Below are 26,660 nucleotides of genomic sequence, written 5' to 3'. Positions count from 1 at the left end.
GATAAATTAGATGTCTTTAAGTCAGCAGGGCCTGATGAGGGGATATATGGTCTCTGGACTATGTCATACTTAGAGGCCAGGTGCAGTGGTAGTACAAAATAAAGCAATTCATCCCATTATTCTGGCCAAAAAAAGTTGAGTCAAACAAGTCTACCATAAACTCATCCTACTGATTGGCTTCTTTTTTTCTCTTTCAGTAGATCATGGCATCCTCAAATGAAGCATTTAAATCTGATGGCAGCTTTTCATCCATAGCCGAGACAAGCAGTGAGGATGTTCCAGTGGCAGCAGAGGGATCTTCAGACTCAAGATGCCCTATCTGCTTGGAGAGAATCCAAAATGTGTCTTACTTAAATCCCTGCTTCCATGGATTCTGTTTTGTTTGTATACAGGAATGGTCGGAAAGGAAAGCTGAGTGCCCACTCTGTAAGCAACATTTCCATTCGTTCTTCCACAGTATCAAGGCTGACAATGATTTTGCGGAATATATTCTACCCATGGAGAACAGATCCTCTGCCATGTCTGAGGTAAGGTCAACTTCTGCTCAAAGGCCTGAATCTCCACCAGACCATGGGATCCTGCATGATGGCTTTTCAGGTCCACCATCTCGAGTGAGGGAGAGAGCAATTGATGAGCTGATGAGACAGTTTGCAATCAGGAGACCATCTCACCCCGGGGGAATATCATTGGGGCAAATACGGGAGCAGGTTACAATTAAGTTCAGGAGAGCTCTGTATCGATCTGGAGTGTGGGTGAGGAATGTCCAAGCTGGAGGTTTCTACCGGGATATTTCAGCAGCTTTTTTCCACCGCAATCCCTGCCGCCTCCACAGATTAGTTCCATGGCTCAAGCGTGAATTAAGAGTACTGTGTGGCACTCATGTGTCTTTGGTCAATGATATACAGCATATCATCCTGCACAACATGACTCATTATGATCTGGAAAGTCAGGCCTTTGCTGATATCTTACAACCTCACTTGCTGTATTATACTAATCACTTCCTTCATGAATTCATCAATTTTGCCCGATCTCCATTCAACATTAAGGCATATGACTGGCGAGCCCATTATGATATTCCCTTTCTTCTTCATGAAGAGGGATACCAGTTTTATTCTTCATTTACTACATCTTCAGAGGAGGAAGAGGACTTCCAAGACGATGATGATGGTGAATCAATAGCCAGTAACGATGAGGAATTGTGGGATGATGAAATCCCAGGATCAACGTGTTCCAGTTTAGAACAGGCTGTTGATGACTTGGTTTCCACTCTTGGTTCCTCTGATGGAGAATTTGTCAGGAGAGACCATTTACAGAGGTTGTTTCAGATGCACACACACTCTGATGAGGCTAATAATCACTCTCCTTTAGACAACTGCATCGTTTATTCACTAGCTGAGAGCATGGCTGACACTTTTGAGCCATTCTCCAATATTGCAGAGACTAAACATGACGGGGAAAAAGAGGAAGAGAAGATGCAGCCTATAAGGGACCCCAGCTCTAGCAACAGTCATGGTGCTGGATGTTTGACTGTTTCCAGTGATGGCCAGTTTGATAATCAAAGACACGATACACTTCCCCTACCCCAGCAGTTTCAGCCTGAAAGAGAGGTTGTCCATATCACTGAGCATGTTCAGTCAGAAGCAGAAGAAATAGATAACAGCAAGCAGATTCAGGCCAAAACCGAAGAGCCAGTTATATTTGAGTTGATTCGGTCCAACGTAGCAGAGACAGTTAAGAGTGTGCAGCTTCTGTCCCAAGGAGAAGAAATTGTTAACAATGGGGAATCACCCTCTTCCACAGACAACTTGCCAAGCAGCTCCACTAAGAAAAGGGACAGTGGGTGCTTCCCATGTATCAGAAGATCATAAATCATAGTGATAAAGCTGTGAGGAAACTCATCATGTTCTTCTCTGGTTGAGATGATACTCACTATAATCAAACTGATAAATTGTTATATTTGAAAAGCGTGTGTTTAAAATATTATAATGGGAATCTAGTGATAAGCTAGAGAAAACATTCCTGATGATCACACCTTTCATTTCATAACTAATATGCATTTGCCATAGTTTGTGGCTTCCTAGTGACTTTATTTGGGCTTAATGATTATTATTTTGGAGGGGAGGGTAGTAGAAGGCTAATTCTTTGGATGTGGCTTCTTGTAACTTGCCATGGAACCATACTAGTTTATTTCTCTCCTTCATTGTTTCATTTCTTTGTTCAGGGGCATGCATGCCTTTTGTGCTTCCTATTGCATGCTAAAGTAGCCTCACGAACAGAGCTGGTTTGGAATTTTCTGTCAATATTTTCCATCGCAAATGTAGTTTCCACAAAATCAATTTTTTCTCAGGTAAACCTATTCTAATTATATTGTTAAGAGAAGATCTGACCTGAAAATTAGACTGTTCTTTGAAAATAAATTGGGGTTGTCTTGGATAACTGGCACTTGTAGGCCTCTGTAGACAGCTAGTAAATGGAATCTACAGCCTACAGCTTCCATTTCCTATCGAGCCATTCTAGCTATTTATCTGGCCCAATTAATATTTAACTATTCAATTATTTAATTAGAGTGGAACAACTTCAATAGGAGAGACTGAGTATCAAACTATTCCTTAGCCCAGTGAGTAGGGCACTCACCTGAGAGGAGGCTGATTACTGTTCAGGTCCCTTCTCCTAACGAGATACAGAGGGGACATGAGCTGGGAGCGGTATCCCACATTCCATGTGAATACCCTAACCTGTAGGTTACATGTTATAAGGGAGGTGCTGTGCAGTTAGGTTGCCTTTGAACAGACCTACCAGATTGGGCCCCACATATGACTTAGGTGGATGAACATATCTTTTCCAGCTCATGGATTGCTCTGGGGCTTAGGTGGGAGACGAGCCCTAGGGGGCCTAGAGCAAGGCAGCAGTGTGCATGCTCAGAAGGTCAAACACATGTGCATAGGGAACTTTTATCGCAAAAAAATAGGTGCCAAGAGCCTAGCCATCTACAGGATTAGGCAGCTGCTGGATGGGAGTGTTGTGGATCATAGCGGTGCCTAAAAATGGGATTTGGGGGCCTAAATATTTTTGTGAATCCCACCCTTAGTACATTTGGTATTCTTTCTGCTCCCTGATGGAGGGACAGAAAGGTGGAGTTTTTGTAAATGAAAGTACTGTGAATAAGAGAGCAAAGTTCTGTACAAATATTCAGGTGAAAAAAATATTTGTGCTAAAATGCTTGTTACTTCCAAGATCCATGAACATTTCACTATTGTGCAGCTATTCAGAAATAAATAATATGATCTCCACAAATGTTAGAGGACCAAGTTCATCACCCTGTTTTTTCCCCCCATCACACTTTGACCCAACTCTGTTCATTACACAGGACAGCTTGTAGGAATATATCACTGTAGTAATTCATACTACAGTTTTAGTCAAAAGAAGTCTACAGGAAGCCTATTGACTTCTTTTAATGATCATGAAATCACCAAATAAGGAGCTTATAGCTGATAGCAGCTTTTCACCCATCATTGGGAAGAATAATTTAAACCAGCCTAAAAAGCAACAGAGAGTCCTGTGGCACCTTTAAGACTAACAGGTGCCACAGGACTCTCTGTTGCTTTGTACAGATCCAGACTAACACAGCTACCCCTCTGATACTTAAACCAGACTGTACCAGTTGACACATCTTCAGACACTAAATGCTCCATCTGCTTTGAGAGAATACACGTTGTAGATATTTTGGACTCCTGCTTTCATAGGTTCTCTTTGCTTCTACACCTAAAAGAAAGTGGCATGTCCATTTTGTAAGTGGCATTTCCGTTTGTCCACACCAAAAAAGCTGACAGTGAGTTTGACATTCTAAGTTTGAGAAATACTTCCTTTCCCCAGTCTAAAGGAAGGGAAGGTCAAACACGAGCTTATGTTCAGAGAGCCATCTCAACACAAGGGAATAGAACACTGCATCATTAAATTATGGGATCACAAACTCAACAGGGAATTGTTTATTAGCTGATGAAACTATTTAAAGTAAGGAGAGTAACTAACACAGCAATAATAGCCCTTGAAAAATTTAAAGTCATAGTATAATTCAATTCAGAAGATCTCTGTATCACGTGGGGATGCTTGTTAAAATATTCTTAATTCTGGATGCCACAGAATTATTTCTGCTATTTTTTCCCCTGCAAAAACCCAACCAGTCTCAAAAATGTAATCCCATGGTTATGATGGGAAGTAAGGGTATTGTGTGATAATCATAGACAGTTGGTTAACAGACTATATTAATTTAGCTGATGTGATGAGCCAGAAACTTGTCAATATCATACAGCATCACTCACTTCATTATACGCTTCATTTTTTTACATCTGTTCACCAGTTTCATGTAATCTCCCTACAGCATAATGGGGTAAGATTGAACTGCTCATTAAGTGTCCTGTTGTTTTCAATGAAAATTCAGATTCTTCCATCTCTTCAACATCTGCAGAGAAAGAAGGTTTACGGAATAACGTTCATGCATCCAGAGCCAGTTATAATTTACATGGAACCTCAGGAGCATCAGATTCCAGTTCAGAAAAGGTTTTTTGATGCCATATTTCTTCTTTGGAGACTTCAACGAAAAGCAAGGGAATAATTCAGAGATCTTGTCCAACTCTGATCCAGAATCTATCTAGGTACTTATGGCCCCATTACTGTAGTCTCTGATCACCACACAATCTTTTAAATATTTATTCTCGCAAAACCCCTGTGAGATTGGGTGAAGGACAGAAGTTCTGCTTCATGAAAAATTTTGAGATTTCAAAATTTGGCTTTGTCACAAATAGGAATAAATCCTCAAAAGTTCAAAATTCTCCATGAAGGAAAATTACAAACGATGTTTTGGGTTAATCAAAATGTTTCTTTGTCACAAAACTGGATGCCTTTTATTGATATTGTTGCCTGGCTTTGAGTGTGTCTTCTCATTATTTGATGCAGTTAGAGTGGCAATCAGGGCATTAGACCTTTGCCTTTTTTGTTTGTTTTGTATTATAGTATGTTTTTTTTTTTTTAAAGTAATTTCAAAACAACAACAACAACAAAAATTACTGTGAAAATGTGGAAATGGGATGTTTTGACATTGTTGGAACTTTTTATCCATTTTTTTTTTCCAAACTGAAATTCCCACAAAATCGACTTGATTGTGCAAAGTGTTGTGATTTTTGACAGAACTACATATTCTGACAATATGGCTCCATCAAAAGTTTCTCTGACCACATCTAAGTATTATGCCCATTTTGCAGGTGGGGAATTTATGCACAGAGCAAGTTTTAGCAGTACGGGGAATTAAACCTGGGTTTTCCACAACATAGACTACTGCCCTATCCCTTGGACCATCAAATAATGTCAAGAAATATTGTACCTCACACAACAGTATCAATAACAATCGTGCAATGCCTCCACCAGCTACAAAAGCACAAATTGATGTTCCATTCCAGTGTTATGAGGCTAGAGATGTTGCTTATCTTTAGCATCTCTGTGATGAAAAGAATGAAGAGATGCATGCATCCATACTACTCATATGGAAAACAACTACGTGAATTTTGGGTCTTCCCTGAAAGCACCTGAAAGTATTTTAGTTGTTTTATATACAGTTTTACTTGGTATTCTCAAAGCTATTTTGCTTTCCCTGTAACTGAATGCTGTTTGTGGACTGCAGCCAAAACCACTCTTGTCATCTCTCCTTCCACCAACAGACATTGCCACTAGAACAGAATCCATCACAAAAGTAAATGTTATCCATAGGTCTGGCCTTCTTAGGAGTAGCAGTGAGGTGAGGGTGTTGTTTGATCTTTGTCTCTGGAACAGCGCGATCTCTCATGACTGAGAGTGGGACTTCCTAAAGTGCCTCAGGCCCAGATCCACAGAAAGTATTTATACTTCTAACTTTCATTGAAATCAATGAGATACACAAGGTGGGTGAGGCAATGTCTTTTACTGGACCAAATTTTGTTTGTGACAGTGACAAGCTTTTGAGCTTCAGCAAGTTCTTCTTCAGGTCTGGGGAAGGTAACTGTTAGAAGGCTTTCCCTTCACCCCTCCCCTGGTTTTTGTCATGCAGACAGAAAGCAGAATACTGGAAGTCTGAAGTGCAGGCAATGCGATATTTATTGGCAAACATGTCCATAGCTCTACACGCCGGCAGTCTGTTTCCCGGTGTTTCATTTCCAGCTCTGACACCACAGAGCCTTTACCCCGTGTCCCCCTTCCCAGTTCTGATGCCACAGAGCCTTGCCTGTGTCCCCATTCCCATTTTCCCCATTCCCTATCCTCCCTCCTCCTTTTTAACAGGCCCAAATATACCTGCAATGCACACCTACAGTCCCACCCCTTACAACTTAGGGTCATGTTCCATTTTGGGTCTGGGGTCTTCGTCCTACCTCTTTGGTATCCCATGGGAGGAGTGAGATTGTACTGCGGTCAGGGACAGGCATTTCTTTGGTCTTTTAGTGTTTTATAATTTTTCCCCCAAGCCCATCCTGACTGGTTGCTTGACCTTGCCTTGAGATAGGGGTTGAGGCAATCTTAAAGTGTGTTCTCGAATAACACTTTAACTGCTCTTATCTGTTCCCATTGTACTAACAAATCCATCTGACTAGGCAGAAGCAACATACACAGACTTTGTCCTTTGTTTACGCATCTTAGTATCAAAAATGTCAAACCCAAAAGTCTATCTCAGACTGACAAAAAGGCTTAAATGCTAACAGTACTGAGCATGTCTAAGCTAAATAAAATGACTACAAGAAATTCATGAATCAAGACACACCAAGAAATCTTTTATCTATAGTCAGGCACCCAGATATTACATAATTTGCTTCAAAGAGAAAGTCCGGGATACACACTTAAAACTGCCTTCACCAAACAAAGACACTCCATCAGAGAAGTAGATCGCATCATGGAACAGGCCACCCAAATACCCTGGGACAACCTACTTCAGTACGGGGGGGAAACCCACTGACTTCATACTACTAATTGTCGCCTACCAGCACACACTGGAACACATTTGGGGTATCATCAAACAATTACAATCCATGTTTAATGTGGACCATGTCCTGAAAGAAATCTTTCCCAAGCCTCACCAAGATCATCATCAGAATTACACTCCCCACAGACCAGGACACTCTAACTCAAAGCAGTACCAGACCCTGCCAGAACAACTGATGAAAAACCTGCAGACATATTTCCATTGCTATGATGATCAATACCCACTGCAATACACCTTTCAAGATCCATGGATCCTGCACATGCCTATCTCAACATGTGGTGACTCTCTTTCAGTTCATCAAATCCCCCAACACAACGATGTGGGTGAAACCGGACTGTGCTCTTAAATGAACTCACACAGAAAAATGAAAAAAGGGGAAAACACCTATGGGTGAACACTTTTTCACAAACCAGTGATTCTGTCTGACCTTTCAGTCCTTGTCTCAAAAGGAAACTTGTGCAAGACCTTCAAAAGATTAGCCTGAGAAATTAAATTAATAAATCTGCTAGATACTGGATTTAACAGACACTCTGGTTTTATGGCTCATTACTACAATTTGTAACACACCACCTGCCTGCTAAGCCTTAATTACCCACTTCAGTTAAAGTGGTCTCCTACAGCATGTGTGAACCCCTTATGCTTAACAATATGTCCCAATTGTATTTGGCTTAGGCCTGGTCCACACTAACCCCCCACTTCGGACTAAGGTACGCAAATTCAGCTACGTTAATAACGTAGCTGAATTCGAAGTACCTTAGTCCGAACTTACCACGGATTTTTTTTTTTTATTAATGGAGATATCCCATCTCCTAGAACTGGAAGGGACCTTGAAAGGTCATCGAGTCCAGCCCCCTGCCTTCACTAGCAGGACCAAGTACTGATTTTGCCCCAGATCCCCAAGTGGCCCCCTCAAGGATTGAACTCACAACCCTGGGTTTAGCAGGCCAATGCTCAAACCACTGAGCTATCCCTCCCCCCAGACGCGGCAGGAAGGCTCCCCCATCGATGCCGCGTACTCCTCTCGCCGAGCTGGAGTACCGGCGTCGACGGCGAGCACTTCCGGGATCGATCCCAGAAGATCGATTGCCTGCCGCCGAACCAGGAAGTAAGTGTGGACGTATCCTTAGACACTTTGGTTACCTTCCCTAGACCTGAAGAAGAGCTCTGTGAAGCTAAAAAGCGAGTCCCTTCCACCAACAGTAGTTGGTCCAATAAACGATATTTCCTTGCGTACCATATCTCTCTCATGTCCCGGGACTAACACTGCTACAATAACACTGCAAACATGGAAGTTAGACTCCTAGCTATCTCTGTGGAGCTGCACCTAAGGAGCACATGTCCCACTGAGTTTCAATTATGTGGTGGGTTTTTTTAGACCTCCTCTCATTCAGCACATCTTTAATTTTAAATACGAGTAGCCCCAGTGAAATGAAAAGTAAAGTTAGGCATCTGCTTAAGTTCCTGGAGGAATCAGGACCTGACTCCTCACAATTTATGCTGAAGAGATCTAAAAATCTAAATTAGAATATTCTTCCCATCCAAAATTGCCCCATTTCCCCCCATTGTGGTGTCCCCAGTGTCGCAAGCTATCATTCTTAAAGTACTTGTTTTCCCTGCAAGTATCTGCTCAGAAGTGATCTTGCTGTTTATCTCTCTCTCACACATGAGCACATACATTCTCAATTTCCCCACCAATGTTGTTTGGGTTATCTTCCCCTTTGAAGGCTACTAAGCTAAACAGCACAGACTACCCAGGGACCGATTTCATTTCCCTCTTTCTGAAAAAAGAATCTCAAGCTACAAAAATCTGATTTCCGATAGAGCAAGGACCAGCTTCTTTCAAGAAATATGATGTACTCTGTGGTTTGGATTGAGACAGAAATTATCTGGGAACAGATGTGCGTGCAGATGTTTGACACTTCTGCTTCCACTGTGGGATGAAACAGGAAAAAATAGAGAAGCATTTAAAAATGCTTTAAAAATTATATGAGCATCTTACAATTTCAAATAATTCAATTTGAAAGACAGGTGAAGATTCAGGACAGATCTTATTTTATCAGGACTAGTTTAAACAACTTTTCAGATTCTCTCATACTCATTGTTAGCACTTAAATGTGGTTGGGTTTTCATGCTGGCAAATTTTACTAATTTTTATCTATCATCTCACATCCATATTATTGCCAAAATATTTGATCTTAATAAATGTAATTACAATGCATTTCAGATGAATTACTGATTGGCAAGTTATTTCAGAATATTACCACTAAATCCATAAACTTTAAATATATTAAAATGCTAATCCAACTTTATTGCCTGTATAATTCTGAGATAACAGCAAAGCAACTGGTTTGTCCTTTCTTCCATGCTTGCTCAAGTGTGTGTGTGTGTGTGTGTGTGTGTGTGTGTGTATATATATATATATATATATTATTATTAACTAGTAATTAACCTTTAGTAACTGCTTTATTATACCTAATTTAAATGCTTATTTGTGACAGCTCATTTGAAGTGTAAATACTTTGCCAGCCAGAATGACTTTCTGTTTCACAGAACTTTTCAATTAAACTCTTTGTTACGCAGGAATTCAGGCTGGCGCCGTAAATGACAGCAATGCCTTGCATCTTAATATAAGGATTACTAGAGCGGCAGTTTAACTGATATTTAACGCCTCATTTGCATACATATTATTACTTTTAATGCTTATTACATTTAAGCGTCCTAGTGAAACTGTGATTGAGATTAGTTCTCTTGTGAAGCCATTCCTCCACTCCCCACCCCTGAAAGATTCCATCAGTGTGGTCCCATATCAGGAAACCCCTTAAGCATGTGCTTAAGTGTCTCTCTGTTAATGAGTGGGAGGTGCTGAATGGAGATCTGTCCTGAACTGGGCCTTAAAAAAATTGCTCTATAAACAGAAATACAATGTGCATACTGCAATGCATTGGAATGATTTGAGACTTTTGTTCAACTTCACTATCAAATTTAATTCCATCATCGAAGGGCTCATTATAGAGAGGTTCTGCTCTATATTACAGGCCTTTTGTATGCTTATTCTTACAGGCTCTAGATTAATATTATCAATGCTGAAGTCTTTATTCAGGCAAAGTCCAGGTGAAAAGGAGAAAACAATTAGAAAAATAAGGCTCTTTTGTCAATGCATTTTCTGTTCTTTACTTTCCAGCTGCATAAATATTACGATGCCCTACCAGACTCGATGTCTTTGAAGAAGTGCATTTCCTAATGTTTGTCTCTAGAGCAATCACATTTAAAATCAGTGTTGCCAATTCTTGTGATTGCATTGGAGTCTCACAGTACTGAGTGCTTTTCTTAAAGCCCTTAGCTGCTGGCATCATGAAATTGCATGAGAATCTCAACTATTATTAAACAAAAATAGTAAGTTTCTAGCCCTCATAGTTGTAGAGGCTTGACAAAATGAAGTGAATGCATCCTAAAGACTCAGAAAGCTGAAGACAAATAAAAGAACCCCAAACATCAAATTTATTCTTTTTTAAAAAGCTCATTATTTTAAGCCATAGTCGGAGGGCCTGATTCATAATTTTTGAAATTTAGGGTTTGGCAATGTTGAGTTCAGAGAGGAATTTAGAATGTTTGTTTATTTTTAATGGGTTTAATAAGGGTACAATGAGATATTGTGAGCGGGAATGTTCTGCGAGCTTCCAAAATGCCCCACCCACAAAGATCTCCAGCAGGATATGAAAAGACAATGTTTGGCCAATAAAAACATATATTAGGGAGGGGAGGGATAGCTCACTGGTTTGAGCATTGGCCTCCTAAACGCAGGGTTGGGAGCTCAATCCTTGAGGGGGTCATTTAGAGATCTTGGACAAAAATCTGTCTGGGGATTGGTCCTGCTTTGAGCAGGGAGTTGGACTAGATGACCTCCTGAGGTCTCTTCCAACCCTGCCATTCTATGATTCTAGAGCAGGAGTCTCAAACACGTAGCCTGCGGGGTGATTTTCTGTGGCCCTCGCAGCTCCCCCAGTGTTTACCAGAGCGGCATCCGGACGTGCACTGGGAGCAGGGCAGGCACCCTGCCTGCCCTGCCCTGCGCAGCTCCAGGAAGAGGCTGGAACATGGGGAAGGGGGGGGCTGTGTGTGGCTGTTACTTTAGGCAGAGCCCCCAGCAGCTCCCATTGGCCGGGAACGGGGATCCTTGGCCAATGGGAGCTGCTGGAGGCAGTGCCTCAAGCAACAGAAACACACAGCCCCTCCGCTGTTCCCACATTTCAGCCTTTTGCGGGGGCAGGGCAGGGCTTATCTGTATATGGCTGTTTCAGATAAAAGAACAAGACCACAGTTAACAAAGTACTATGCTATCAGCCTCATAATTACAGGCCTCAGACTTCTGCATCTGCTTAATTTTATGCACATGAGTAGTCCCACTTAACTCAACTAAAGTTAAGCAAGGGTGCGTAAACCTTTGCAGCATCAAGATCTTAGGTTGCAAACTTTTTGGAACAGGGACCGTCTCTGATTTTGCATCTGTGCAACACTTAGCAAAAGTGGGCCCTGATCTCACTGAGGCCTCCCGATGCTGCTGAAATACAAATAATAATTAATCACAGAGCAGGATGCTGATTTGAAGGCCCCAGGATTGCTGGCATCCCCCTTGATTATAACCTTTCTAAAGACATAGGTGGGTGACAGTTTAAATTCCTCTCCTTTGCCCCCACCCCCAAAATAATCCATCTTCCCTCCTCCCCCAAGCTGACTGTAATCCCCTTTCGAAGCCATACAGATGTAGTCTAGTATCCCTGCAAATAAGCTGTGCGATTAGGAAGTATTATGGAGCATTGAACTTTAGTGGGACATGGGACCAAAATGAACACGATATGATTTATCTCATTTGTGCTGGATTTATTGAATAAATGTGAGGTGGTACCTTTGCAAAAGAAGTAGGACGAGGTAGCTAACTTGATATGGACAGCAATACATTGGGTTAGCCTTTGTGCTGCACCAAGCTTACATGTGATGTGCTGTCATTAGCCCTCCTAAGCTAAAGGGTATGGGACTGGACCAATATGTGTCTGGAGGCCCGGAGGTCAGATCTTCAAAGGTATGGAGACCTTTATGCAGATAGGCACCTAGTGGGATTTTGAAATCTTGCCCCATCTGCTTAAGGAAATACTGTGGTGTGTCAGCAAGTGACATACCTCCAGATCAGTGAGTATTCATGCTATGCTCTCAGATAAGCCAGAAAATACAGCTTTGACTATGTGAGGTCATTAAAAATGCTATGGCATTTCCCATGGCCTTGACTGAAGGAAATAGCTGTATTCAGGAAACAGATTTAAGCGTGAGCTACACTTAAAGGGCTGTGTAAAATCTTATAATCACGAACAAGAAGGACGGAAGGGCTGTAGGATAAATATATATGATAAATATATGACTTCATATGTAACTGATAAATGTCAAAGATATGTTCATCCTAGGAGAAACCAGAGGTGCCTCATTGGGAATGGTCAAGCCCCCCAAGTCCTACAATGAGCTGTTTTCCAGGGCAAACCTTTGCCCTGGTGGAGCTCTACCAATTTAAAAACAGAGCTGTCCAGTATTTACTCACCTATATTTTACAGATAAAAGAGCAATCTCTACTTGTTTGTCCTTTCCTTTAGTCAAAGCTTTGTACAAGAGGGGAGACAGACATAACCTGGGGGATATTTCTAACATTGTCTGAACCAGGAATCCGGAGTTTTGGATTCTAATCTTGCCTCTTCTGCTAACCTGCTATGTGACCTTGGGCTATTGAGATTGTAAGGTGTTCAGGGCAGAGACTGTCTCTTACTATGCATTTGCACAATGGGGGTCCCAATCTCAGTTGGGAGGGGCTCTAAATGAGACATATTCCAGGTTCAGGAATCCACCACAGCAGAGATCATTTGAGGATAGATGAACAGGTAATGTATCTGGGTGAAATTATATTTGTGGTCATATATTTAGCAATAATTGTCTTGTGAAAATAACATGACTGGAAGTATTGTTGAATTCAGTAGAATTTTCAGTGGACACAAAGTTCTGCCCAAATAGAGTTCCCTGGGAGGTTGGGACCTTTTGAAAATATGCAACGTGGGTGGCTGGCAAAGTGTTGGCTATAATTACACACAGCTTGGGGGATATTTCTGTTTCCCATCTTGCAGATATATAGAAAGAAATGAATGGAAAAGCAATCGGACCAAACACTTTCAGCAATAAAATACACTCTAGCAAAAAATAGCAAAGCGTTTAGCTTCTCCACCCATCTCAGAATGGTCACCGATTTTGATTAAAACATTTGATTTAGAAAAGTTATTGCCAATAGAGGCAATGGGGCGATAAACATGATTAAATGTACCCATATGGAACGCCATCAAATCCACGCCGTCAAAGCAGAGGCTCGAAGAGATGCTGAATTAGTTGCGCAAAAATATAGATTTCCAAAGATCATTTGCCTTTTCTCTCCTTGTTGACAGTAAAAGAAACCAATAACATAACCAAAGCCATATTCTCTCCCTACCATTCTCTAGTGGTATAGAATCTATTTTGCACATGGAAATTACAGTACTCCTGCCATCAGCAGGTATGAACTTTACAACCATAGGATGTAATAAAGAGACAAATGTATTTCTGGAAAGTGAAAATATGCTAATATAAATGAGTTGGTGACACCTAAGAATCATGCCTTTCATTTGGCAGTGCAGATGCCTGAGCACATTACCTGGAAGCAGTATCAAACTAATGTGTACCCTTTGAATTTCCTTAACATTGGGGGGAAAAACTTGCTTATGGGAGATTTAGGGCCCGATCCTTGGCTGGTAAAATCAATGGAGTTATGTTGATATACACCTGCTCTGGATCTGGCCCGTAGAACACAGAGCTGATAGTAGTGTTGTTGCCTGTTATCTGCTGGTACATAGTTACAAACTACCCACTGACAGGTTTCAGAGTAGCAGCCGTGTTAGTCTGTATCCGCAAAAAGAACAGGAGTACTTGTGGCACCTTAGAGACTAACAAATTTATTAGAGCATCAGCTTTCGTGGACTACAGCCCACTTCTTCGGATATATGCATCCGAAGAAGTGGGCTGTAGCCCACGAAAGCTTATGCTCTAATAAATTTGTTAGTCTCTAAGGTGCCACAAGTCCTCCTGTTCTTTTTACCCACTGACAGAGAACAAGGGCATTTACGCTTACCTCTTGCACTGGCTTCTTAAAAGACAAAAGAACATGTTTGTTTGACCATTAGATACAATGAACGTAGCCCCTTACATATCAAAGTGTTCCTTGCAAATGATACCATCATATCTGATTCTATTGATATTCCAGATCCCAATGGTAACAAATTATACGTTGTCTTTGGCACTGAAAAAGGGAAAAATTCTGGTCCACCCATTCATATATGCAACTTTGGCCATAAATTACTATGGTCATGGTGGTTTCTAGAATTCTCCATGGCCTCAGTTCAGCAAAATACTTAAGCATATGCTTAACCACAACTGTTAATTTTAATTTCATGCTTAAGTCTCATTGATTTCAATGTGATCCAGGAGTGTGCTTAAACTTAAGCAGTGCTTTGCTGAACTGGGGTAGATTCTGCCTATTTTAGACAGCAATTTTATGTGTGTGCGTTTTGTGTCTTCTCCCCCCCGCCATATACTATACTCCACTTCTCTCTTGTGGATATGAAACATTTCTCCATTTCCAGAGTAACCTGTTGCTTCTGAAATAAAATAAAAATCTCCTGAAATTCCAGGAAACACTAATTCACACTGAAGTTCTGATTCACAATGCTGTAAGGTATCTATATTCAGTCTCAGGTTGGCATTAAATTTTTCAAAAAGGTTAAGGTCATGAATCATGATAGGACTTCTAATGAAACAGTTCATCATATTGAACTTTTATTTTAGCATCTCTTTCTAAACTGCCTATTCTTACACACATTGCTACAACTCATACTGAAGACCTTAATTCTGCAGATTAGCATAAATGGTGCTTTGTTGATGCAAACACTTTAATTAAAACAACCTTGTATATCATTTAAGAAAGGCCTTTATTGCATGTGTAAAGTGTTTGAGGGAAACAAGGAATTCATACTGTAAAATCATAGAATATCAGGGTTGGAAGGGACCTCAGAAGGTCATCTAGTCCAACCTGCTCAAAGCAGGACCAATCCCCAGATAGATTTTTACCCAGTTCCCTAAATGGCTCCCTCAAGGATTGAACTCCCAACACTGGGTTTAGCAGGCTAATGCTCAAACCACTGAGCTATCCCTCTCCCCAAGTATGACCCAGAATTATGCAAAGGAATACATATACATACTCAGGGCAGGGGCCGTGTAATAGGGTGTCCACCACCCCAAGATTGGAAGGGATTCAGGTGGCTAGGTAGACTGATTAACTCCACAGGCTGCATCTGGAGGAAGAGCCAGGGAGCAAGGATTGAGTGCAAGCAGGCTCAGCTGGGCAGGAAGCTGCCAACAGATAGAGGCTGTTACTCCCTGGGAAGAGGAAGATGTGTTTGGAGGCTGCTGCTGGGAAAAGGCAGTAGTCAGGCCCTGGGAGGCAAGTTTAGAGCTGGTCCTCCCAGAGAAAGTTGGGGAACCAGGAGTGGTAAGAACCAGTCCGGGGAAGGAGCAGTGAGGGCTGAGAGAGTAAAGCCCAGAGCTGCTGGGCTGAGGGTGTTGGGACTGGAACCCAGAGCAGAGGGCGGGCCTGGGGTCTCCTACCAGCCACTGAAGGAGTGGCACCTGAGGTGGTGAATGGGAAGACTGCCTAGGATTGCTGAAGGAAAGACTTTGATATACCCTGGGAGGGGGAATGCTGAGTCATGAAGAGGACACTGCAGTTCCAGGGAGGAGAGAGAGGAACTGTAGACCTGAGAGAGAGGCAGTATGATGGCACATGACTACAGGAAGGAGTGTCGGCCTCAAGAGATACTCCCCAGAGTGCCCAGGAGGAGGTGCCAGGTAAGCGGTGAGTGGTACACCCCCCCTGACAGGCAGGAAGTGCTATTTCACAGCTGGCACTACTGAGAAACTGATAACATTGCAATGTGGTGAGGGATGCACACCGAGAACGGGGAGAGTACGTCTGCAGATTAGGCCCTGATCCTGCAGACACTTATGTGTTAACGTTATTAATGTGAGTTGATTTCAAGGAGGCTACTCAGGGAAGTGAAGTTCATGGCATATGTAAGTAGTGGCAGGATCTGAGCCTTCATTTTCCATTGCAACAGTGATATGTTTTACATAAGAGTGAACATGCATTTTCACCCAGAATGGCTTTTCTTTTAGAGTAAGGCACGCAACATAGAAGGAAAAACACTTAAGTTTCTGTGAAAGCCCCCTGTAACAGGCTATCTCCTAAAATGGCTTCCGGTCTTTGCAAACAGCAGAGTTCTTAAGTGTGATGTGTCAAGGTCACAGAAATCAAAGACAGAATAACTGCATAGCTATAGACATGATGGTGATGGGATATGCTGCCCATCACAGGCCCAGAGTGGTAGGGCATGTGACCCAATGAGACAGCACCAAGACTCAAGGCTGGGGAAGCGTGAGTTAATTGACAGAGCCCAGAAAAGCAACTGGAGCACCTCAGCATGCCAGACACTCACCCTGGGGCTTTTATAAGGGAAGATGTTTGGTAGAGGCTCTCTGGAAACAATTTTGTGTAGCTGGGCCCAAGACGGGCTCATACCTACGTTCAGTAGGACTATGTTTTCTATCTTTTTGTCTTATTTATGAATAGTAAAAGCTTTAATTCTAAGAAGAGATGGAACCATGAATAAATTCTAGGCTATGTGCTTAGCTGTTGACCAGTGAAGCTGAGTTGATTTACGCTTGCTGAAGGCCTTGCCTTCTTTCTCTAACAGCTTGCGTTGTAGCTTAGGAGGAACTCCAAGATGCTGTTTCTTCCTTCTGTGGGAAGCTGTAACACCACTTTGAAGAGGGAAGGCTCCCAAGAGCTGTTTGTGGCCACACCCATTACTCTGTGCTGGGGTAGGGGAGAAGAGTGGTTTTAGGCAGGTGGAAAAAAGGCGAAGAATCCAGACCATTTGTCTTGTTCAGGACCCAAGAACAGAGTTTCCAGATGTACGGTGAACTCTCCTCTTCTTCCAGCACTAAGGGATCGCTATTAGAGCAGTGCAGTGCAGTGCCTAACAGTGCAATTAGAATATTAACTTCAGGCACCTGCTTCTGAAGCCTCTTAACAAATTTTGGCTAGAGGTGAGTCAGCACAAACACAGGTCACTAACCCTCAAACACTTCTTTTTCTACCACTACTCCGCTTCTCCAAATTTCTCCTCGAAAGCCATTTCTGCCAAAAGTGATGCTAAATCCCTTCCCTTGCTCAATTTGAAGGTGTGGTCAGAGTTAGATCGTCTCTATTTAAAGTCAAAGAAACGTCTAAATTCAGAGCTGGTTATGTAACGTATGTTTTATCCAGCCACCGTCTCTCTCTCATTTTTGTTAATTGCTTGTGCCTTAGCTTAATCTAATTTAGGATATGTGGATCGGCGCAGAATCCTGACTGGCTCCTTCGATATTTACATTACAACTAAAACTAATTAGTTTAGGGACAAAAGGGTGAATATTTTTAATTTTGTCATGATAACTGTCAAGCTTAAGTTTCTGCCAGCTACAGTGCTGCGTGTTTTGTCTCACATTGCCACAATAGAATACATTTAGTGGGGTAGGGAGTAAGGAAAAGGTTTTATTCCCTTTTCCCGAAATACTTCTCTCTGAAAAAGAGAGAGTAAAATGATGAATATCATTTCAGAAGGTCAGAACAAAACAGCTTCTGCAGTGGAGGACTTGCTTACTTAATCAGTTCTTGCTAGTTAGTTTTTAACCTGCATTCTTTATAGATATCTCCAAAAATTGCTGTTATCAATTTGCTTCATAAATTAGTATATGGGGCAGTAGATGTATTGAGTTCTTATCTTGGGACTCTCAGTGAAATGTTTCCCAACATATTACACATTCTAAATACAAGATGATATATTTGCTTGCCATGCAGTCTATTTGATTCAATATTAATCTGATGTCAGGACATTGTCAAATCTGTAAATCGGGACCTTGATGCTTGTAACTTAATCTCTAGACAGTGAGTTTGCTGGACTGAGCGATCAATAATGAATCTGAGTGAATGTGTGATGTCGTGTGCAGCGTATAACCAGAAAGCAGCTCTTAAGTGGCCCTAGAGCACATTCTGCCTGTTGTACTCCACTTGTGACTCTAATGGAAACCACGGTGTTTGCTACGTTGCTGAGCTCTAAAAATGCCAGTGTCTATGGCTCTCAAGAGGTTAGTGATATTGTGCTGACTTTGATAGGAAATGAATACTGCTATAGATGGATCAGATTTGCCAAGTCTTGGCGAAATGGATTCATATAATATATGAAGTACTGAAGAACCACAAAGCAGCCACTTGGATTTTCTTAAGAAGGTGTCCTTTTTATTAATGTAAGAAAACAGACGTAGAACGGGAGGGAAGATCTTTTCTGCACAGTCTGAACACACTTAAGTACAGGCTGGATGCAACCACAGACCGTCCCCATGTATTCTGTACTTCTAGAGAATAAATTCAAAGCAGCTCAGGTGGGCTCCAGGTTGTGAAATGTGTATCTAAATATCAATTGCTTAGGCCCAAAACCTATCCTCTTAAACAGGTTATAGAAACACAAGGTTGTCATTCCAGCAAACGGCATGATGGACGGAGATGGCAGGGCCTCGTTAGTGTCCTATCACTCAGCCTTCAACCTGGAGAGCCAGTGGATGATTTTTTTGCCTGGTCCCTTCCCTTTGACCTGTCTGGATTGAATGGCCCTCCCAGGAGTAAGAGCTCCCACTAGCATAGCTCTCAAGGTCATTGGAACACACACATCTTCCCACTCCATCAAGGTGCAGTCCCCAGGGAAGGAAGAAATGTGTCCGTAGATATTGAACTGTATATGCTTTCAAGTGTCCACCATAACTGTGTGTCTTGGTTCAGTTGGCTACCAAACTTGAGTCAGTTTGGAGTTAGCTTCCAGAGGTGATGTGCATTTACAGCTCCAATATCTAGCCTGGGGTGCATCATCTTGGGCATCCAGAGATAGAGGATACACTTAAAAATGTAGACTTGGTTAACACCTCATATGAAGCACATTCAACACTACAGCTGCTTTAAAAAAACCAACAGCAGCAAAACTGGAAGTTGCGGTGTGGGGTTTTTTCTCTCCCAGTTTTCAAAGTTTTGATATCCACAACTGGTCAGAAAATCTGAAAGTGTTGTTTTTTTTTTTGTTTTTTTTTAACTTGGATAATTACATTTTTGGATTAAAAAAATCCTCAGACTTGAAATTTGGAAAACTTCCCCACAGATCCATTCAATATCCCCTTCCTTTGCAAGCAATAACTTTTACCAAGTTCACAGAAAATATAATCACTAATGCATGCAGCCTCTGAGGTAGTCCTAAGTCTGTCTTCTGAGTAGAACTCGTAGGACAGACTGCTCATCCTATGCATGGTTTTAGCTTTCAATATCTTTTGGTTCAGAATGGACTCTCCAGGGATCAACAGACAAATGACTTCTGGTTAAGTAGCCTGTATGAGTGTGCACTCACCAATTCTATATCCTGCAAACTGCTGTCAATGATCGCTTCTACTGGTTTCCTTTTTGACTCTTCTGGTCTGACTTCCATGCAGTTCTGCTGACAATCTGGCTTTCAGAAATTTTACTCTCACATAAATAATTGATTCAATGAGTTTTCTATGTACAAAGTTGTGTCTCTGAGAATGTTGATGGCATAAGATACTCTTCTTCCAAACCTTATTGAAGTCAAATCATGCACTCTGGCCTTTCACATGGACAGTTTTAGCTCTGTACAAACAGGGTCTCTTTCAATAGCTCTGCTGCAACTTATTTTGTAGTATTGGGAAGTTGTTTCAATACAGAGATTTTTAGATCACTTGGTTGCAGTGGATTTTTCAATTTTACAGACCACCAGGATAATGCATAAGCACTTCTGCTCTCGTCAGATGTGTATGTGAAGTCCTAGTAATACAGTGCTAACTGTTGAGCATCTCTGAAATTCAGCAGCCGCCAAAGCTGGGATATCCATTTTCAGTCTGAGAATCCTAACAAGAGGCTTCTGATCTAATCCATCTTGAAACTTGAGGAATTTTCTTATCTCAGATAGAATTCTCAGAGCTTCCCTTCTTACCAGAGGATGGATTGTTACTTATAAGGGTAAAGGAGTTAGTGATTATTTTCAGCCCCAACTAACCCTCTTATGTCCTATGGTTGTACCTGCATCTACGGTTGGTCCGTCATATTCTACGAGTTCTCATTTGAGATTGGAATCTACTAACAAACTTGCACTTATTTCTGATACTTACCACTATAACTGATACGAGCTGCTTGGTCTGCTTGAATACCCATATCAAAGTGCAGGTCCTTCCTTAATGAGGAACACTCCTTGTAACTTTAATGTGTAAATATTCTCCCAGAGCAAACAGGGATCTTAGTTCTCTGATACTCCAAAATACAGTTCTTTGGGCACTATTTCAGTTTTCTATGGGGTAGACTTAAAACAATGGTCTCTTAGCGGAGCTGTTCCATTGCTTTGGGTAATTAAATGCTGTGTTCTCTAGTCTAAGCATATTATTTATATGGCAGTAGAACCTAGAAGCACAAGTCACAGACTAGGACCCCATTGTGCTAGGTGCTGTACAAACAGAATACAAATAGTTCCTGCCCCCAAAATCTTACAATCTGTGCATAAGAAAAGAGACAACAGGTGGCCGGAGAACAAGGGAACGGTGAAGTAATACCCGCCAGCATGTGGTCTCAGCACACCAGCTGCCTATTTTCTAGGCATCCTGACAGAGAAACTTCTGGTGACTTTGTCAATGTTTAAAAAGTGCTTCTCCCCCCCCCCCCCCTTGAAAGGCAGCATGAAAGAAAGCACAACAGTGCTTATTTTGAGTGGAGTGGGGAAATCTTGGTGGCTAGTGTTCTTGGAGAGGTGATGGGACCTAATGGATTGACTGGGACTCAGGGGATCTGTTATATTCCTGTCTCTGCCACTGGCCTGCTGGCTTGGGTATCATAGCATATTAGGATTGGACGAGACCTCAGGAGGTCATCTAGTCCAACCTCTGCTCAAAGCAGAACCAAACCCCAACTAAATCATCCCAGCCAGGGGTTTGTCAAGCCGGGCCTTAAAAACCTCTAAGAATGGAGATTCCACCACCTCCCTAGGTAACCCAATCCAGTGCTTCACCACTCTCCTAGTGAAATAGTGTTTCCAACGTAGACACCCCCACTGCAACTTGAGACCATTGCTCCTTGTTCTGTCATCTGCCACCACTGAGAACAGCCGAGCTCCATCCTCTTTGGAAACCCCCTTCAGGTTCGTTGAAGGCTGCTATCAAATCCCCCCTCACTCTTCTCTTCTGCAGACTAAACAAGCCCAGTTCCCTCGGCCTCTCCTCATAAGTCATGTGCCCCAGCCCCCTCATCATTTTCATTGCCCTCCATTGGACTCTCTCCAATTTGTCCACATCCTTTCTGTAGTGGGGGGCCCAAAACTGGACTCAATACTCCAGGGGTGGCCTCACCAATGCCAAATAGAGGGGAATAATCACTTCCCTCGATCTGCTGGCAATGCTCCTACTATATCAATATCGGTTGGACTGGAATTGGGGTGCATGAATGGGTGACTCTAGTAGCAATCTAACAATATGTGGCACATCAAATTACATTCTGAATTTTCTGGTGGTGTTGATTGAAGGTGTCTGATCCTGCATCGTTTAGGTCAATCAGAGCTCTGAATGGGTGCAGGATCAGGCTGTAAATCTAGAAAAGCCAAAATGAATGGAGTAGCAATTGTTCTTCTCTGGTCACTGCAGCAAGACTCCGAATCGATTGCAACCTTGCACTTAATATGTGTGCGTAGTATGTGTATTATACCCGTACTTCTGTTTTCATTGGGAAAACTTTTAAAGGAGTTCTATACCCGATGTTTGGTCAACATATTGATTTGCTGAAAATCTGGCCCCAGTCGTGAGTACTGATTTACTCTTTACACCTGTTTCCTTGTCATAAACAACCACACACTGCTTCCCCTGGAATCTGCTACGTTTCAAGGAGAGTCTTGTTTAGAAAATTGTAGCTTTCCAGTCATCTCCCCTGAAGCATAATACTTGAGGAATTACTGTACCAGTATTTTTCCAAAACAAAACTCAGGCAAATTCTGATCAAAGGCCAAATGCTAAACAATTTTTATTAATCATTGACCCATTTAGTCATTCTCCTGTTGAAACAAATTCTGCAGTCCAAGGACAAGTGGGCTAGTGAGTGTTTATACAGCTCACCAAAATACCCTGAGACCTGTAAGCCTCTACTACTAGGCTGAAATACGCCACTTGTCTCTCTCTTTTAACTAGAAATGTTCCGTTATTTTTTCCAATGAAATCTGCACATACTCTATTCCCTGAATTTCTAATTTCAGACATCTAAACATCTTTAAGGTCTGAAATGTTTGTATATGTTTTTGATACTTCTGTTTCCTCACCAGGACCTGGACTGGAAATGTTGCAAGAGACTCTGCTTTCTGGTACCTGATATTCCAGACAATGTGAAATTCTGTGCATTTTAGGTCACTAGGCTACCAATGTCTTCCCTGGAGCCCTTTTTCTGCTGCTTAGCCCCTTCTCTCAAATCCTAAGATTGCCTCCTCTTACCCGTCTAAAGGCAGGGAAACCATAATTTCAAAGTATAACCAACCCCAAGTCTTCAATAACCCATGAGGCAGCTCCATAAAAATGGGTAGTTTTAGAAGGAGACTTAAAAAAAAAACCAACCCCCCCCACCTCCTCAAAACTATGTTTTGTGTTGTTGAACCTTTTAGGATACATATTTTCAAGCATTTTGCTGAGCCAATGAGGGTGAGAATTTTTTTTTTTTAAATTGAAGTTGAGATTCTCAGGTAATAGCATGACTCCAGGAGTTGAGACTTGCAATATTTTTTATATGTCTTGCAGTAGAGTAGGATAACAAAAGCTCTGAACAGTGCTTTATAGCTCTCCTTGGGGCTTCACACAGGATTTTCATCCATTTGTCAAGCCATGAGACACAATCACCTTTCTTCTTCCTCCTGGTTTGTTTTTGGTCATATTTTGTTTTGTCTGTTTTTTCTGGCCCAACTATGTTCACTTGTTCTTTCAAATTATTGAGTTTTCTGGTTGTTTGTTTTGTTTTGGTTGGGTGCTTTACAAAACAACAATGAACTGGCAGATAAAATATTAATCAATGATTTAAAAAAAAATCAAATATTTTGATCTACTGATTCCTCCCAGAAAACAGAACAGTTCCATCTACCTCCTTTATATTTTCAGATGATCTTGCTTTCATGTCACTGTTTCTATGTCAACCAGTTAAGCGTTCATATCTGCTTTGCTTTTCTCCACTCTTGAAACATTCTGGTGATGCTCCTTAGCAATGGGATTGCCGTATGATGTATGTGTGCTTGTTTCTTCGGCAAAAGTTCACATAGTGTGTGGATGCACTTGGATCAAGACTGATCGAGGCGGCCTGCTGTATACATTGATTGCATATTGGGAAGTCTTTGAAGCCATTTGTCATTTCAATGAGATCAGCATTATTTCCAATAAACGGTGTCAGAGTTAGATAAATGTGTTTTTAAGAGTGGCATCTTATCGAGGCTGAGTATACCATAATGCTCTGTAGGCCACAGAAGCGGCTTAAATTGAGTCATGACTTCCAGACCTAATCATCCTGTTTCCCCTCTACTTTCTGTCTGCTGCAGTATGCTTCACCTAGGCAAAAACCAATATAAAAGTATTACCACTGTGATCTGGCACATTTTTACATCCACTTAGCACAACTGTAAATAACGACATCAGTTGCCAGAAGAACCATTCCCAGATGGTGTTAGGAAAGTGGATAATGGAATAACAGTACTTTTCATTTAGTTTCTCTATTGAGGTACCTTGCATCTGACTCATTCCCAAATGCTTGGTGTACCATTGCCTGGAACGGGTGTGTAATCGCTCACACCAGTGTCAAATAAGCTACGTAAGGTGCAGAGCACTGAAGAATTGGGTTCAAAGCCTCATCACCACAGCTTTGTAACCATCAGCTTTTCATTAGAGGAGGGGTGTGTGTGTGTTTTTTTTTTTGGGGGGGGGGGATGAGGAGGGTGTAGATGAGCTTATTTTACCTAACTGAAGAGCAATATATATTCATCCTTGCTCATAGTGAGGGGTACCTTGCTCCTTGTGTTTCCATTCATTTCATGGAGATTACTTATGGAGTAACTTACTTGATCTGAGTAAGAGCATGGTGATAATACCTAGCTCTGATTCAGTGCTTTCCATCAGTAGATCTCAATGGAGGTCAATATCATTATTCCCATTTTATAGATGGTGGAAAATGAGGCACAGAAAGGGGACATGACTTTCCCAAGTCACCGGCAGGACCGTGGCAGAGCTGCAAGTATGTCCCAGGTCTCCTTAAATGAATAATAGTATTTTTATAGTTAAATGGTATTCTGAGAGCTAAAATGTTCAGAAGAACTAAAATCTTTAAAAACATTTTTTTTAAGACATTAACCCTTTCTCTCCCAACACAGTTTGTATATTGAGAATGTGGTTAGCAAAAGCAAAAACATCTGTGTTCTACTTTATTATCAGACAGGCACTGTAGGTGTGTGGAGGGTGTAATTTAATTTTGGTGGTAGTTACTCCAATTATTACTGTACTTGGCAACTGAGCGCTTTTTAACAGCCGATAGGCTACTTGGACAGTTAGGGCAGTGGCGTGTTTTTGGTATGCGAGGTGACAGCAAAAACATTCTGTCATGTCTAGGACGTGTGAAATGTGCATTTAATAATAAACATCATTATAACAGTTACACTGTGCAGCATGAGGGATATGGTCCCTGGTCACTTAAAATCACGTGAATACAAGGGACAGCAGTAGAAATTGTAAAAGAGAAATTAAAAATAATTATCACTATCTCCGCTGCTGTGTTGTTGAATTCAGCAGTGTTTCAGAAAGTCATTATGTTGATTTCCAAATAAGACAAAATAGCCCTAACGTGTGTCAAGCGCCTCTCCGTAACAACAGGTCTCTGTGTTAAAAGTAATAATGGAATAGAAACAATGGTTCTGGAACAATAAATCACCTTCATCTGAGGTACCACAGCTCAGACCTGCCACTAGATGTCTCTGTTACCCTCTCAGAACATTCCATTAGCCATTACACAGGCTTGCTGCCTGTGATGATACATCCATACATCAAAAACTTCTCCAGAGAAACATGAACACATGCATAAGCTGCAAGGTTGCTTGGTGCTTCAGCAATGGTTAAAGCTTCCCGATGTTTGTCGGTGTCAACGTGTTTAAAAGCTCCTAATCTTAAAAGAGGGAACAAATCTAGCGACTAATCCTTAAGGATATGCAGTCAATAATTACAATGCAAAACTGGTCATTTGTGTTGAGGCTGCATTTTCAATAATGAACTAGTGGTTTAGTGGTTTAGCTTCACTTCACTTTCTCCTTCATCCTTTGATCTTTCCATGTTTGGTACTTAACTGAACTTAACACCACAAAATTACACTAGCGAGCTCCTTGCCTGCTGGAGGTCCCTACGGTTAAGGCACTGTGGTAAGAGATGGAAGATGCAGTTCCACAATCAGCCGCTTCTTGTGTTGCTTCATCTGTGTGCCTCAGCTGCCTGCAAACAGGGGATAATACTTCGCAGGATCACAGGGTTGACTAGAAGCTTGATTCATCAGAATGCAAGGCTCTTGGGCCTAGATCCTCAATGGTATTTCGGTGTCAATCTCCCATTCATTTCTATGAATTCGGTATCTAATACTTCTGCAGAGCTGGACCTTGACTGCTGTAGAGATGGGTGATATAAATACTTAGATGGGTGGTCTGGCAGCTTTTGCAGAATGGCCCTTGTCTGTAGCTGGTGTTCAGAGAAAACTGGTCCACAAGTCGGACTAGATCACTGCTGAAAGTCTTGAGACCATCCACACTGTTTCCAGCTGCCAAAAAGCTCACCATAAATGTCATGCTTGTAGGTATTGGGATCAGGGACAGACTGTGTAGGGGAAACTCTGTTTCTAGAGTTGGCCCTGCCACTTTAGAAAGAAGCGAGGCACTTCAGGGAATGGACTGGGAAACTTGTACTTCTCTTGTGGCTGAATGTGGAGAGGTTCAGTCCACTGGGCTGACGTTCCAGCATTAGTCGTGAGCTTTCAGCTCTCATTAAGAAAATAAACTCACTGATGAGCAAGAAATAAATGTCTTCAGTTCAGTCATCATAAAGTCAGACGCACAACTGGACATAGGAAAAAATGTGTGCAGTTCACTTAACTTAGCTCTGCAGTTACCTCAAGAACATACAACTATTCGACATGGATGTGCATCTATAGCCAGTTGGGCATCTTGAAGACTATTTTCAAATACCTATTTCCATGCACAGCATCTCTAACATCAAGCACAAAGTTGGTGCACAACTGCACCCACATGGTGTTTTTATCTGAGTGTTGGAAATCAGGTCCTTAACATTCATGACCAGGAAATCCTGAGCAGCATGTTCAGCTTGTCTTGGATTTTCCACTCGCTTCAATCTCTCTACAGCT

The 26,660-nt window shown here is 41.7% G+C and overlaps 1 protein-coding gene and 1 long non-coding RNA gene across 3 annotated transcripts in view; both read left to right on the top strand.

The window, feature by feature from the left end:
• LOC135972292 (E3 ubiquitin-protein ligase Topors-like) overlaps positions 1-3,531 on the top strand; it is a 45,353-nt gene extending 41,822 nt beyond the window's left edge. For both annotated transcript variants that reach the window (XM_065549750.1, XM_065549749.1), the window contains one exon: positions 198-3,531. In XM_065549750.1, coding sequence (XP_065405822.1) covers positions 204-1,868 — 1,665 coding nt within the window. In that variant the 5' untranslated portion in view covers positions 198-203 and the 3' untranslated portion in view covers positions 1,869-3,531. The remainder of the gene's footprint in view (positions 1-197) is intronic.
• Positions 3,532-15,399: 11,868 nt separating this feature from the next.
• Positions 15,400-26,660, top strand: part of LOC135972291 (uncharacterized) — a 104,485-nt gene continuing 93,224 nt past the window's right edge. Inside the window, exon 1 of the long non-coding RNA XR_010588717.1 lies at positions 15,400-15,961. This is a non-coding gene — a long non-coding RNA (uncharacterized LOC135972291). The remainder of the gene's footprint in view (positions 15,962-26,660) is intronic.

This window comes from Chrysemys picta, chromosome 6, assembly GCF_011386835.1.
Source record: "Chrysemys picta bellii isolate R12L10 chromosome 6, ASM1138683v2, whole genome shotgun sequence".
Classification (NCBI taxonomy): domain Eukaryota; kingdom Metazoa; phylum Chordata; order Testudines; family Emydidae; genus Chrysemys; species Chrysemys picta.
This window is presented reverse-complemented; position numbering and strand designations above follow the sequence as displayed.